The 15,151-nt window shown below is 56.5% G+C and overlaps 3 protein-coding genes across 3 annotated transcripts; all 3 read right to left on the reverse strand.

The window, feature by feature from the left end:
• Window positions 1–1,666: 1,666 nt before the first annotated feature.
• LOC141954919 (feather beta keratin-like) lies at window positions 1,667–1,975 on the reverse strand. Its single transcript, XM_074894973.1, has one exon. It carries the CDS (start codon window positions 1,973–1,975, stop codon window positions 1,667–1,669), a length of 309 nt encoding a protein of 102 aa, XP_074751074.1.
• A 4,936-nt stretch (window positions 1,976–6,911) lies between these two features.
• LOC141954923 (feather beta keratin-like) lies at window positions 6,912–7,220 on the reverse strand. Its single transcript, XM_074894989.1, has one exon. The coding sequence runs from the start codon at window positions 7,218–7,220 to the stop codon at window positions 6,912–6,914; it is 309 nt and encodes a 102-aa protein (XP_074751090.1).
• Window positions 7,221–12,174: 4,954 nt separating this feature from the next.
• On the reverse strand, window positions 12,175–12,483 carry LOC141954926 (feather beta keratin-like). The gene has a single exon (XM_074895004.1). The coding sequence runs from the start codon at window positions 12,481–12,483 to the stop codon at window positions 12,175–12,177; it is 309 nt and encodes a 102-aa protein (XP_074751105.1).
• Between the last annotated feature and the right edge of the window lie 2,668 nt (window positions 12,484–15,151).

Consider the following 15,151-nt stretch of genomic DNA (forward strand, 5'->3'; position numbering starts at 1 on the left):
GAGGCGACTCTTGATGTTCTTTGAAAGGTCGTTGTCCCTGGGAGCGGTTCCTGAAGGCTGGAAGAGAGCTCCTAGCCCTCGTGTCTTTTAGAAGATGAAGGGAGAGGATGTGGGAAACGAGAGTGTGGTGAGACTGCCCTTGTTTCTAGGGGGCACAATGGATAAATTTTTCCCTGAATGTGCTGCCAAGCCCAGGAAGGACAGGAAGTTGATGAGGAGTGGTCGGCATGGGTTTTCGAGGGGGAAATCGTGCTTGACCGTCATCTGTGTCTTCCATGTTAAAGCTACTGGGTATTGCACAAGGGGAGAGCGGTGTCCGTGGTTGAGCTGTACTTGAATGAAGCCTTTGTCAGTGTCTCCCGTGAGGTCCTCGTAGATCATGCGAGAACGGATGGGTTGCAAAGGGGCCAGTGAGGTGGAGTGCAACATAGCTGAAGGGCTGGGCCCAGATGCTTGTGATAAGTGGCCCAAAGTCCTTTTGGAGGCAAATCTCAAGTGGTGTAGGCCGGGACTGGGATCTGTGGGGCCTTCACCATTCAAAATCCTCATCAGCGATGTGGGCAGTGGGATGGTGTGGCCCCTCAGCAAGCTGGCAGGTGAAGCAAAATGTGGAAGAGAGGCTGAGGCACGTGGCAGTTGTGGCACCATTCTGAGGGAGCTGGAGAGGCTGGAGAATGGGTCAGAGAGGACTCTCCTGCAGTTCAGCAGGGGGCAATGCATCTGGAGAGGAATACCGCTGGGCAGCAGGTCATGCTGGGGGCTGATAGGCTGGAAAGCAGCTTTGCTGAACATGAGTTTCCTGTGCTGGTGTAGAACAAGCTGACCAGGAGGCATCAATGCACCAGTGCAGTCAAAGAGGCCAAGTATCTGCAGGGAGACTTTGGGAAGAGCATTGGACTCCACGATCTTCAGGGCCTTTTCCAACCTAAATTTTTGCACGATTCTAAGTGTGTGGTGCCACGGCGAGCTTGTGTCTGAGGTGTGGGTAGAAGTGCATTAGTGTGTCCAATCCTTTGGGCAAGTGTCACGGGCTTGCAGCCCCCCTATGCTGGTCCATGTTGTTGTTGTTCCTGGGGACATCCAGCCTAAGAGAGGTCTTACAGTCCCTCTTCCACGCACCCCAATGACCTATTGAGCCCTGGCTTTGTGGCAGGTGAGGTTAGAAGAGTGTTGGGAGAAGAAATGAAGAGGAGGCGTCTCAGTCTGGGATGCAGGAGAACTTTATTGAAGAAAAAAAAAGCAAAAAGTCAGGAGAATCAATGGGAAGGGAGCTGGTCTGATTTGGAAGTACAGCGGCCATCAGCTGATGTCCCTTCCGTGCAGTAGATTTGGCCAGAGCTCTGAGATCTTCCTACCCTGCAGTAGGATCCACCGTGCACAAGTGCCCAGTGGCCTTCTGCTTGTGAGAAGGGGTTTGCAGTGGAGAGTAGGGTCCATAGGGGAAGGGTGGAGGCAGAGAAGGAAGCGGGAGAAGAGGAGGAGGTACATGGGCCGTGTTTCCCGGCAGCCCGGGCTGTCCCCTTCCCTGCTTCCTTGTCTGGTGCCTTGAGAGAAGGAGCCATGGACAGCGAGCCTGTGTGTCAGCACCGACATGGAGGCACATCCTCAATCCATGTCATGGCTTCCAGGGTGTTAGCAGTTGTTGTCGGGGTGGTGGGGAGGGCCCTTAGCAGGGGTAGCAGCCTCTTCTGCCACCGAAGCAGCCCAGGCCTCCCAAGCCGTAGCCGAAGCCAAAGCCGCCGGAGGAGACGGGCACTCCCTGGGCGCTGAGGGCGCTGCCCACGGCAGCCGAGGAGGAGGATCCGACGGCGGTGCTCTGGGGGAAGGAGCTGAGGATGGGTCCTGGCAGGGTGACCAGCACGGCGGGAGGCTGGATGACGACACGGGAGTCCTGGCACTGGGTGACACAGGGCTCGTTGCAGCTGTTAGCCAGCGGGGTGGGTCCGCAGGGGCGGCAGAGATCGTAGCAGGCCATGTGTGTGGTGTGGAGGGTCCCTGGAAGAGAGGGTGTTGAGCAAGCGGAGGGGTGTGGGGTGCAAGGGGTGTTGGTGCAGGAGGGCGAGGGAGTGGGGAGGCCTGTTGTGGGTGTTGGGGAGGGTGGCGGTGGGGAGGCGTCAGGGGTGCTGAGGGTGGGGTCAGAGCGTGCTGGGAGAGACGGGTCAGGTGGGTGAGAAGAAGGAGGGGTAGGGGGTTCAGGCTGACCTTGTTGAGCGCGGAGGAGAAGGCGTCAGGAGAGGTGTGTGAGGGAGAGAGGCGCTGGGCTGGCTTTTATGCTGGTCCCCAAGGGGCGGGACAGCCCTTGTGCGTGACGGCTTTTTTCAGTAAGCAGTTTTTTCATGCCACAGCCTGGCGAGGAATGGGGTGGGGTGTGTTTTTTCTGGCTGCAACGCTCCTTTTTCATGTCCTTCTCTTGAGGATGTATCCCTCTGACCCTGGCGGCAGCCTTTAAGGGAGAGTAAGTGTTTGGGAGCATTTGCATGGAATGTGTGCGTCAGGGCATTTAGCAGATGTGTCCAAAGCATAGGAGAGGTGTTTGTCATCAGTGAGATCATCCCGTGGCACCCGCATGGTGTGGTTTGCGGGTACATTGTGAGGATGGGACCCCATTACTTCTCAGGCCTCACAGGCTGGTCTGGACTTCGGATGTGTTGTGGGTGTGAGGGGCTTCCACTTCCATCACCTTTGGTCCCTCCCTGCCTTGATGCGAGCTCACTAATCCTGTGTGTAGGCCTGTCTTTGCTGTTGAGTGTGCTTTGTGGGTGTCCTGGTATCTCTCTGTCTTGTAAGGTGGTACCTGTGTATATTGGATTTTCTTGGCAAGTTTTTGGTATGGACAGGGTAGCAGGGGTGGCGTGTGTGAGAGGATGCATCATGGTATAAGCCAGAGGGTAACTGAGCATCTTACAAGCACCTGCTCATTCCTTTGCCCTCAGGTAAGGAGAGGAGAAAATAAAATAAAGGGCTCGGACAGTGAGACAAGTACAGGCAGGGATGTCTCACCCATTTTGGTCACGGGCAAATGACAGATTCTGTTGGGGAAGGAGAAAAGAACATCAAATTAATTTGAGCACCACCACTTATTTAGCAATCAAACTATAGTCAGGCAGCGGGAAATACACCCGCAGATTAAAAACACTTTCCCCATCCATGCATCCCTCTTCCTGGAATCTGCTTTGCTCCCGCTCCCTCCCGGTGGTACAGGGGGTCAGGGGATGGGGGTTGCGTTCAGTTCATCGGCTGTTGTTTCTGATGCTTGTTTATTATTTCTCGTTATCTCTCCTTCTCCTGCCCTTACTTTTGGTGATGGCTTCAATTTATTTCCCAGAGTCAAGTCAGTTTCCCGTGATGGCAATTGGTGAGTGATCTCGCTGTGCTTGTGTCGACCCAGGAGCCTTTCATGCTCTTTTTCTGCCCCTGCGCAGTTGAGGTGAGAGAGAGTGCGAGAGCGTCTTGGTGGGCACTTGGTGTCCAGGCAAGGTGAAGCCAGCACAGAGCCCCATCTTCTGATCAGAGCAGGGTCCCGGCAGGTTGGTGCTCCTGGTCCTCAGTGCCCCATGCTGTGCCTCAGGGACCCGACAGTGAGGGGGGTTGTGACCTCAGAGTAGGGGCTTGCTGTGTGCCCTCAGAGCAGAGGGATGGTGGCTTGGGGTCCCGTGCCCAGGTGGTGCAGGGACCCCGCAGCAGGGAGGATGGTGGTGCCGAGACCCTCTGCATGGGTCGCCGTGGGCCCTGCAGGAAGAGGAGCTGGTGGCCTGGGGACGTCCCCCAAGTGATCGGTTGGTGACCCCATGGGAAGGTGAGACCGTGGCATGGGGACTCCCCCTAGGTGCGATGGGGACCATGCAGCCGGGTGGAGAGTGCAACAGGGATCCAGACTTGGGTCGGCTGAGGACCTGTGTCCAGCTGAGGGCTCCCCAGTGGAAGAAGGGCTTGGACTTAGTGGAGCGAGTCGAGTGCAGGGCAATGAAGATGGTGAAGGGACTGGAGCATCCTAGCTGTGAGGAGAAGCTGAGCAAGCTGTGAGGTTTTTCATCCAGGAGGCAAGGCCATTGTGCATGATGGCGTCTTGCAACAAGCAGCAAGTAATGAGGTGGGGTGTGTTGTCCTTCCCCACAAGGCTCCCTTTTCATGTCCTCCTCTTGAGGACGTGTCCATCTGACCCTGGCGGCAGCTTTAACTGCAAGGACTAGAGGTCAAATGTTTGGTGTTGATGGTGCGTGTGAGGGCATTTGTCAGACGCGGGCAAAGCGTAGGAACTGTGAGCTGTCATCAGTGAGGTCATCCCATGTCACTCGTGTGTTGTGGTTTGTGGGCGCGTTGCGAAGAGTGGGCCCCACTTCCTCCCAGTTGTGGCAGTCTGGTGTGGGCTTTGCAGGTGTGTATTATGTGAGGGGCTTCTCGTTCCACTGTGTTCACTCTGTCCTTGCCCTGCTGCCAGACTGCTCAGCCTGTCTTTAGGCCTGGCCTTTCCTTTTGGGTGTGCTCTGCAGTTGTTTTGGAGTTCCTCGTGCTGCTGGGTTGTAGTTGGAGAAAGGAGGCTGCGTGTTTGGTCTTGTGTCCCCCTGGGTCCGTCCCTGGGGGTGGCAGTACCAGCAGGCCGAGGAGGGCTGTTTGCGAGAGCAGGCCGTTGTCCTGGCAGCCCTGGTTGAGAGCTCGCAAGCCCTGTGCTGTCGGGAGGCCTGTCCGGCTGCCCAGAGGCTTGTGTTGGTCCCTCCATAGCCCTTCCCTGTTTGGGGCCACAGGTTTGCAGCCTGGGTTCTGGTGTGACACAGTGGTTGATGAGGGGCACCTTGCAAGGGCAGGTGAGTTTCTGGAGAGGTCGTGAGTGTGGTGAGAGACAGAGGGGGAGTGGGAGTGGTAGGCAGGGGAGGTGTTGAGCCAGGGTTTTTGTGGTCTTTACTTTGGGGCAGCGCCGAGGGGCGAAGCCATTTTTCTGCACAGTGTCTGATGGGACAGAAGAGAATTTGGAGATTTCCGAGGGGAGTTGGAGGCAAGCAAGCGGCCCGTGGCTGCAGATCCTTGGCTCTGGTGGTGGTGGATGAGTGCCGAAGGGTTGAGGAATGGCCAGGCCTGTCCCGCTGGAGCCGAGGTGAGTGTTTGCAGGCTGTGTGTCAGGCGAGCAGAGCTTGTTGCTGAGGAAGGGGAATTGAGGTAGGAAGAATTGCTTTGCGACTGTGTGTGCAGATGTCTACGGGGCATGAGGGGCCGCACCTAGGAATGCGGATGAACTGGCTGATGTCCTTTGGAGGCGACTCTTGATGTTCTTTGAAAGGTCGTTGTCCCTGGGAGCGGTTCCTGAAGGCTGGAAGAGAGCTCCTAGCCCTCGTGTCTTTTAGAAGATGAAGGGAGAGGATGTGGGAAACGAGAGTGTGGTGAGACTGCCCTTGTTTCTAGGGGGCACAATGGATAAATTTTTCCCTGAATGTGCTGCCAAGCCCAGGAAGGACAGGAAGTTGATGAGGAGTGGTCGGCATGGGTTTTCGAGGGGGAAATCGTGCTTGACCGTCATCTGTGTCTTCCATGTTAAAGCTACTGGGTATTGCACAAGGGGAGAGCGGTGTCCGTGGTTGAGCTGTACTTGAATGAAGCCTTTGTCAGTGTCTCCCGTGAGGTCCTCGTAGATCATGCGAGAACGGATGGGTTGCAAAGGGGCCAGTGAGGTGGAGTGCAACATAGCTGAAGGGCTGGGCCCAGATGCTTGTGATAAGTGGCCCAAAGTCCTTTTGGAGGCAAATCTCAAGTGGTGTAGGCCGGGACTGGGATCTGTGGGGCCTTCACCATTCAAAATCCTCATCAGCGATGTGGGCAGTGGGATGGTGTGGCCCCTCAGCAAGCTGGCAGGTGAAGCAAAATGTGGAAGAGAGGCTGAGGCACGTGGCAGTTGTGGCACCATTCTGAGGGAGCTGGAGAGGCTGGAGAATGGGTCAGAGAGGACTCTCCTGCAGTTCAGCAGGGGGCAATGCATCTGGAGAGGAATACCGCTGGGCAGCAGGTCATGCTGGGGGCTGATAGGCTGGAAAGCAGCTTTGCTGAACATGAGTTTCCTGTGCTGGTGTAGAACAAGCTGACCAGGAGGCATCAATGCACCAGTGCAGTCAAAGAGGCCAAGTATCTGCAGGGAGACTTTGGGAAGAGCATTGGACTCCACGATCTTCAGGGCCTTTTCCAACCTAAATTTTTGCACGATTCTAAGTGTGTGGTGCCACGGCGAGCTTGTGTCTGAGGTGTGGGTAGAAGTGCATTAGTGTGTCCAATCCTTTGGGCAAGTGTCACGGGCTTGCAGCCCCCCTATGCTGGTCCATGTTGTTGTTGTTCCTGGGGACATCCAGCCTAAGAGAGGTCTTACAGTCCCTCTTCCACGCACCCCAATGACCTATTGAGCCCTGGCTTTGTGGCAGGTGAGGTTAGAAGAGTGTTGGGAGAAGAAATGAAGAGGAGGCGTCTCAGTCTGGGATGCAGGAGAACTTTATTGAAGAAAAAAAAAGCAAAAAGTCAGGAGAATCAATGGGAAGGGAGCTGGTCTGATTTGGAAGTACAGCGGCCATCAGCTGATGTCCCTTCCGTGCAGTAGATTTGGCCAGAGCTCTGAGATCTTCCTACCCTGCAGTAGGATCCACCGTGCACAAGTGCCCAGTGGCCTTTGGCTTGTGAGAAGGGGTTTGCAGTGGAGAGTAGGGTCCATAGGGGAAGGGTGGAGGCAGAGAAGGAAGCGGGAGAAGAGGAGGAGGTACATGGGCCGTGTTTCCCGGCAGCCCGGGCTGTCCCCTTCCCTGCTTCCTTGTCTGGTGCCTTGAGAGAAGGAGCCATGGACAGCGAGCCTGTGTGTCAGCACCGACATGGAGGCACATCCTCAATCCATGTCATGGCTTCCAGGGTGTTAGCAGTTGTTGTCGGGGTGGTGGGGAGGGCCCTTAGCAGGGGTAGCAGCCTCTTCTGCCACCGAAGCAGCCCAGGCCTCCCAAGCCGTAGCCGAAGCCAAAGCCGCCGGAGGAGACGGGCACTCCCTGGGCGCTGAGGGCGCTGCCCACGGCAGCCGAGGAGGAGGATCCGACGGCGGTGCTCTGGGGGAAGGAGCTGAGGATGGGTCCTGGCAGGGTGACCAGCACGGCGGGAGGCTGGATGACGACACGGGAGTCCTGGCACTGGGTGACACAGGGCTCGTTGCAGCTGTTAGCCAGCGGGGTGGGTCCGCAGGGGCGGCAGAGATCGTAGCAGGCCATGTGTGTGGTGTGGAGGGTCCCTGGAAGAGAGGGTGTTGAGCAAGCGGAGGGGTGTTGGGTGCAAGGGGTGTTGGTGCAGGAGGGCGAGGGAGTGTGGAGGCCTGTTGTGGGTGTTGGGGAGGGTGGCGGTGGGGAGGCGTCAGGGGTGCTGAGGGTGGGGTCAGAGCGTGCTGGGAGAGACGGGTCAGGTGGGTGAGAAGAAGGAGGGGTAGGGGGTTCAGGCTGACCTTGTTGAGCGCGGAGGAGAAGGCGTCAGGAGAGGTGTGTGAGGGAGAGAGGCGCTGGGCTGGCTTTTATGCTGGTCCCCAAGGGGCGGGACAGCCCTTGTGCGTGACGGCTTTTTTCAGTAAGCAGTTTTTTCATGCCACAGCCTGGCGAGGAATGGGGTGGGGTGTGTTTTTTCTGGCTGCAACGCTCCTTTTTCATGTCCTTCTCTTGAGGATGTATCCCTCTGACCCTGGCGGCAGCCTTTAAGGGAGAGTAAGTGTTTGGGAGCATTTGCATGGAATGTGTGCGTCAGGGCATTTAGCAGATGTGTCCAAAGCATAGGAGAGGTGTTTGTCATCAGTGAGATCATCCCGTGGCACCCGCATGGTGTGGTTTGCGGGTACATTGTGAGGATGGGACCCCATTACTTCTCAGGCCTCACAGGCTGGTCTGGACTTCGGATGTGTTGTGGGTGTGAGGGGCTTCCACTTCCATCACCTTTGGTCCCTCCCTGCCTTGATGCGAGCTCACTAATCCTGTGTGTAGGCCTGTCTTTGCTGTTGAGTGTGCTTCGTGGGTGTCCTGGTATCTCTCTGTCTTGTAAGGTGGTACCTGTGTATATTGGATTTTCTTGGCAAGTTTTTGGTATGGACAGGGTAGCAGGGGTGGCGTGTGTGAGAGGATGCATCATGGTATAAGCCAGAGGGTAACTGAGCATCTTACAAGCACCTGCTCATTCCTTTGCCCTCAGGTAAGGAGAGGAGAAAATAAAATAAAGGGCTCGGACAGTGAGACAAGTACAGGCAGGGATGTCTCACCCATTTTGGTCACGGGCAAATGACAGATTCTGTTGGGGAAGGAGAAAAGAACATCAAATTAATTTGAGCACCACCACTTATTTAGCAATCAAACTATAGTCAGGCAGCGGGAAATACACCCGCAGATTAAAAACACTTTCCCCATCCATGCATCCCTCTTCCTGGAATCTGCTTTGCTCCCGCTCCCTCCCGGTGGTACAGGGGGTCAGGGGATGGGGGTTGCGTTCAGTTCATCGGCTGTTGTTTCTGATGCTTGTTTATTATTTCTCGTTATCTCTCCTTCTCCTGCCCTTACTTTTGGTGATGGCTTCAATTTATTTCCCAGAGTCAAGTCAGTTTCCCGTGATGGCAATTGGTGAGTGATCTCGCTGTGCTTGTGTCGACCCAGGAGCCTTTCATGCTCTTTTTCTGCCCCTGCGCAGTTGAGGTGAGAGAGAGTGCGAGAGCGTCTTGGTGGGCACTTGGTGTCCAGGCAAGGTGAAGCCAGCACAGAGCCCCATCTTCTGATCAGAGCAGGGTCCCGGCAGGTTGGTGCTCCTGGTCCTCAGTGCCCCATGCTGTGCCTCAGGGACCCGACAGTGAGGGGGGTTGTGACCTCAGAGTAGGGGCTTGCTGTGTGCCCTCAGAGCAGAGGGATGGTGGCTTGGGGTCCCGTGCCCAGGTGGTGCAGGGACCCCGCAGCAGGGAGGATGGTGGTGCCGAGACCCTCTGCATGGGTTGCCGTGGGCCCTGCAGGAAGAGGAGCTGGTGGCCTGGGGACGTCCCCCAAGTGATCGGTTGGTGACCCCATGGGAAGGTGAGACCGTGGCATGGGGCCTCCCCCTAGGTGCGATGGGGACCATGCAGCCGGGTGGAGAGTGCAACAGGGATCCAGACTTGGGTCGGCTGAGGACCTGTGTCCAGCTGAGGGCTCCCCAGTGGAAGAAGGGCTTGGACTTAGTGGAGCGAGTTGAGTGCAGGGCAATGAAGATGGTGAAGGGACTGGAGCATCCTAGCTGTGAGGAGAAGCTGAGCGAGCTGTGAGGTTTTTCATCCAGGAGGCAAGGCCATTGTGCATGATGGCGTCTTGCAACAAGCAGCAAGTAATGAGGTGGGGTGTGTTGTCCTTCCCCACAAGGCTCCCTTTTCATGTCCTCCTCTTGAGGACGTGTCCATCTGACCCTGGCGGCAGCTTTAACTGCAAGGACTAGAGGTCAAATGTTTGGTGTTGATGGTGCGTGTGAGGGCATTTGTCAGACGCGGGCAAAGCGTAGGAACTGTGAGCTGTCATCAGTGAGGTCATCCCATGTCACTCGTGTGTTGTGGTTTGTGGGCGCGTTGCGAAGAGTGGGCCCCACTTCCTCCCAGTTGTGGCAGTCTGGTGTGGGCTTTGCAGGTGTGTATTATGTGAGGGGCTTCTCGTTCCACTGTGTTCACTCTGTCCTTGCCCTGCTGCCAGACTGCTCAGCCTGTCTTTAGGCCTGGCCTTTCCTTTTGGGTGTGCTCTGCAGTTGTTTTGGAGTTCCTCGTGCTGCTGGGTTGTAGTTGGAGAAAGGAGGCTGCGTGTTTGGTCTTGTGTCCCCCTGGGTCCGTCCCTGGGGGTGGCAGTACCAGCAGGCCGAGGAGGGCTGTTTGCGAGAGCAGGCCGTTGTCCTGGCAGCCCTGGTTGAGAGCTCGCAAGCCCTGTGCTGTCGGGAGGCCTGTCCGGCTGCCCAGAGGCTTGTGTTGGTCCCTCCATAGCCCTTCCCTGTTTGGGGCCACAGGTTTGCAGCCTGGGTTCTGGTGTGACACAGTGGTTGATGAGGGGCACCTTGCAAGGGCAGGTGAGTTTCTGGAGAGGTCGTGAGTGTGGTGAGAGACAGAGGGGGAGTGGGAGTGGTAGGCAGGGGAGGTGTTGAGCCAGGGTTTTTGTGGTCTTTACTTTGGGGCAGCGCCGAGGGGCGAAGCCATTTTTCTGCACAGTGTCTGATGGGACAGAAGAGAATTTGGAGATTTCCGAGGGGAGTTGGAGGCAAGCAAGTGGCCCGTGGCTGCAGATCCTTGGCTCTGGTGGTGGTAGATGAGTGCCGAAGGGTTGAGGAATGGCCAGGCCTGTCCCGCTGGAGCCGAGGTGAGTGTTTGCAGGCTGTGTGTCAGGCGAGCAGAGCTTGTTGCTGAGGAAGGGGAATTGAGGTAGGAAGAATTGCTTTGCGACTGTGTGTGCAGATGTCTACGGGGCATGAGGGGCCGCACCTAGGAATGCGGATGAACTGGCTGATGTCCTTTGGAGGCGACTCTTGATGTTTTTTGAAAGGTCGTTGTCCCTGGGAGCGGTTCCTGAAGGCTGGAAGAGAGCTCCTAGCCCTCGTGTCTTTTAGAAGATGAAGGGAGAGGATGTGGGAAACGAGAGTGTGGTGAGACTGCCCTTGTTTCTAGGGGGCACAATGGATAAATTTTTCCCTGAATGTGCTGCCAAGCCCAGGAAGGACAGGAAGTTGATGAGGAGTGGTCGGCATGGGTTTTCGAGGGGGAAATCGTGCTTGACCGTCATCTGTGTCTTCCATGTTAAAGCTACTGGGTATTGCACAAGGGGAGAGCGGTGTCCGTGGTTGAGCTGTACTTGAATGAAGCCTTTGTCAGTGTCTCCCGTGAGGTCCTCGTAGATCATGCGAGAACGGATGGGTTGCAAAGGGGCCAGTGAGGTGGAGTGCAACATAGCTGAAGGGCTGGGCCCAGATGCTTGTGATAAGTGGCCCAAAGTCCTTTTGGAGGCAAATCTCAAGTGGTGTAGGCCGGGACTGGGATCTGTGGGGCCTTCACCATTCAAAATCCTCATCAGCGATGTGGGCAGTGGGGTGGTGTGGCCCCTCAGCAAGCTGGCAGGTGAAGCAAAATGTGGAAGAGAGGCTGAGGCACGTGGCAGTTGTGGCACCATTCTGAGGGAGCTGGAGAGGCTGGAGAATGGGTCAGAGAGGACTCTCCTGCAGTTCAGCAGGGGGCAATGCATCTGGAGAGGAATACCGCTGGGCAGCAGGTCATGCTGGGGGCTGAGAGGCTGGAAAGCAGCTTTGCTGGACATGAGTTTCCTGTGCTGGTGTAGAACAAGCTGACCAGGAGGCATCAATGCACCAGTGCAGTCAAAGAGGCCAAGTATCTGCAGGGAGACTTTGGGAAGAGCATTGGACTCCACGATCTTCAGGGCCTTTTCCAACCTAAATTTTTGCACGATTCTAAGTGTGTGGTGCCACGGCGAGCTTGTGTCTGAGGTGTGGGTAGAAGTGCATTAGTGTGTCCAATCCTTTGTTTGGGCAAGTGAAGGGCTTGTGTCATGGGCTTGCAGCCCCCCTATGCTGGTCCATGTTGTTGTTGTTGTTGTTCCTGGGGACATCCAGCCTAAGAGAGGTATTGTAGTCCCTCTTCCACGCACCCCAATGACCTATTGAGCCCTGGCTTTGTGGCAGGTGAGGTTAGAGTGTTGGGAGAAGAAATGAAGAGGAGGCGTCTCAGTCTGGGATGCAGGAGAACTTTATTGAAGAAAAAAAAAGCAAAAAGTCAGGAGAATCAATGGGAAGGGAGCTGGTCTGATTTGGAAGTACAGCGGCCATCAGCTGATGTCCCTTCCGTGCAGTAGATTTGGCCAGAGCTCTGAGATCTTCCTACCCTGCAGTAGGATCCACCGTGCACAAGTGCCCAGTGGCCTTTGGCTTGTGAGAAGGGGTTTGCAGTGGAAAGTAGGGTCCATAGGGGAAGGGTGGAGGCAGAGAAGGAAGTGGGAGAAGAGGAGGAGGTACATGGGCCGTGTTTCCCGGCAGCCCGGGCTGTCCCCTTCCCTGCTTCCTTGTCTGGTGCCTTGAGAGAAGGAGCCATGGACAGCGAGCCTGTGTGTCAGCACTGACATGGAGGCACATCCTCAATCCATGTCATGGCTTCCAGGGTGTTAGCAGTTGTTGTCGGGGTGGTGGGGAGGGCCCTTAGCAGGGGTAGCAGCCTCTTCTGCCACCGAAGCAGCCCAGGCCTCCCAAGCCGTAGCCGAAGCCAAAGCCGCCGGAGGAGACGGGCACTCCCTGGGCGCTGAGGGCGCTGCCCACGGCAGCCGAGGAGGAGGATCCGACGGCGGTGCTCTGGGGGAAGGAGGTGAGGATGGGTCCTGGCAGGGTGACCAGCACGGCGGGAGGCTGGATGACGACACGGGAGTCCTGGCACTGGGTGACACAGGGCTCGTTGCAGCTGTTAGCCAGCGGGGTGGGTCCGCAGGGGCGGCAGAGATCGTAGCAGGCCATGTGTGTGGTGTGGAGGGTCCCTGGAAGAGAGGGTGTTGAGCAAGCGGAGGGGTGTGGGGTGCAAGGGGTGTTGGTGCAGGAGGGCAAGGGAGTGGGGAGGCCTGTTGTGGGTGTTGGGGAGGGTGGCGGTGGGGAGGCGTCAGGGGTGCTGAGGGTGGGGTCAGAGCGTGCTGGGAGAGACGGGTCAGGTGGGTGAGAAGAAGGAGGGGAAGGGGGTTCAGGCTGACCTTGTTGAGCGCGGAGGAGAAGGCGTCAGGAGAGGTGTGTGAGGGAGAGAGGCGCTGGGCTGGCTTTTATGCTGGTCCCCAAGGGGCGGGACAGCCCTTGTGCGTGACGGCTTTTTTCAGTAAGCAGTTTTTTCATGCCACAGCCTGGCGAGGAATGGGGTGGGGTGTGTTTTTTCTGGCTGCAACGCTCCTTTTTCATGTCCTTCTCTTGAGGACGTATCCCTCTGACCCTGGCGGCAGCCTTTAAGGGAGAGTAAGTGTTTGGGAGCATTTGCATGGAATGTGTGCGTCAGGGCATTTAGCAGATGTGTCCAAAGCATAGGAGAGGTGTTTGTCATCAGTGAGATCATCCCGTGGCACCCGCATGGTGTGGTTTGCGGGTACATTGTGAGGATGGGACCCCATTACTTCTCAGGCCTCACAGGCTGGTCTGGACTTCGGATGTGTTGTGGGTGTGAGGGGCTTCCACTTCCATCACCTTTGGTCCCTCCCTGCCTTGATGCGAGCTCACTAATCCTGTGTGTAGGCCTGTCTTTGCTGTTGAGTGTGCTTTGTGGGTGTCCTGGTATCTCTCTGTCTTGTAAGGTGGTACCTGTGTATATTGGATTTTCTTGGCAAGTTTTTGGTATGGACAGGGTAGCAGGGGTGGCGTGTGTGAGAGGATGCATCATGGTATAAGCCAGAGGGTAACTGAGCATCTTACAAGCACCTGCTCATTCCTTTGCCCTCAGGTAAGGAGAGGAGAAAATAAAATAAAGGGCTCGGACAGTGAGACAAGTACAGGGAGGGATGTCTCACCCATTTTGGTCACGGGCAAATGACAGACTCTGTTGGGGAAGGAGAAAAGAACATCAAATTAATTTGAGCACCACCACTTATTTAGCAATCAAACTATAGTCAGGCAGTGGGAAATACACCCGCAGATTAAAAACACTTTCCCCATCCATGCATCCATTCTTCCTGGAATCTGCTTTGCTCCCGCTCCCTCCCGGTGGTACAGGGGGTCAGGGGATGGGGGTTGCATTCAGTTCATCGGCTGTTGTTTCTGATGCTTGTTTATTATTTCTCATTATCTCTCCTTCTCCTGCCCTTACTTTTGGTGATGGCTTCAATTTATTTCCCAGAGTCAAGTCAGTTTCCCGTGATGGCAATTGGTGAGTGATCTCGCTGTGCTTGTGTCGACCCAGGAGCCTTTCATGCTCTTTTTCTGCCCCTGCGCAGTTGAGGTGAGAGAGAGTGCGAGAGCGTCTTGGTGGGCACTTGGTGTCCAGGCAAGGTGAAGCCAGCACAGAGCCCCATCTTCTGATCAGAGCAGGGTCCCGGCAGGGTGGTGCTCCTGGTCCTCAGTGCCCCATGCTGTGCCACAGGGAGCCAACAGTGAGGGGGGTGGTGACCTCAGAGTAGGGGCTTGCTGTGTGCCCTCAGAGCAGAGGGATGGTGGCTTGGGGTCCCGTGCCCAGGTGGTGCAGGGACCCCGCAGCAGGGAGGATGGTGGTGCCGAGACCCTCTGCATGGGTCGCCGTGGGCCCTGCAGGAAGAGGAGCTGGTGGCCTGGGGACGTCCCCCAAGTGATCGGTTGGTGACCCCATGGGAAGGTGAGACCGTGGCATGGGGACTCCCCCTAGGTGCGATGGGGACCATGCAGCCGGGTGGAGAGTGCAACAGGGATCCAGACTTGGGTCGGCTGAGGACCTGTGTCCAGCTGAGGGCTCCCCAGTGGAAGAAGGGCTTGGACTTAGTGGAGCGAGTCGAGTGCAGGGCAATGAAGATGGTGAAGGGACTGGAGCATCCTAGCTGTGAAGAGAAGCTGAGCGAGCTGGGAGGTTTTTCATCCAGGAGGCAAGGCCATTGTGCATGATGGCGTCTTGCAACAAGCAGCAAGTAATGAGGTGGGGTGTGTTGTCCTTCCCCACAAGGCTCCCTTTTCATGTCCTCCTCTTGAGGACGTGTCCATCTGACCCTGGCGGCAGCTTTAACTGCAAGGACTAGAGGTCAAATGTTTGGTGTTGATGGTGCGTGTGAGGGCATTTGTCAGACGCGGGCAAAGCGTAGGAACTGTGAGCTGTCATCAGTGAGGTCATCCCATGTCACTCGTGTGTTGTGGTTTGTGGGCGCGTTGTGAAGAGTGGGCCCCACTTCCTCCCAGTTGTGGCAGTCTGGTGTGGGCTTTGCAGGTGTGTATTATGTGAGGGGCTTCTCTTTCCACTGTGTTCACTCTGTCCTTGCCCTGCTGCCAGACTGCTCAGCCTGTCTTTAGGCCTGGCCTTTCCTTTTGGGTGTGCTCTGCAGTTGTTTTGGAGTTCCTCGTGCTGCTGGGTTGTAGTTGGAGAAAGGAGGCTGTGTGTTTGGTCTTGTGTCCCCCTGGGTCCGTCCCTGGGGGTGGCAGTACCAGCAGGCCGAGGAGGGCTGTTTGCGAGAGCAGGCCGTTGTCCTGGCAGCCC

The sequence above is a fragment of the Strix uralensis genome, chromosome 1 (genome assembly GCF_047716275.1).
Source record: "Strix uralensis isolate ZFMK-TIS-50842 chromosome 1, bStrUra1, whole genome shotgun sequence".
In the NCBI taxonomy this organism is placed as follows: domain Eukaryota; kingdom Metazoa; phylum Chordata; class Aves; order Strigiformes; family Strigidae; genus Strix; species Strix uralensis.

Coding starts and splice junctions, on each gene's coding strand:
- LOC141954919 (XM_074894973.1), bottom strand. CDS start 1,975: ATGGCCTGCTACGATCTCTGCCGCCCCTGCGGACCCACCCCGCTGGCT.
- LOC141954923 (XM_074894989.1), bottom strand. CDS start 7,220: ATGGCCTGCTACGATCTCTGCCGCCCCTGCGGACCCACCCCGCTGGCT.
- LOC141954926 (XM_074895004.1), bottom strand. CDS start 12,483: ATGGCCTGCTACGATCTCTGCCGCCCCTGCGGACCCACCCCGCTGGCT.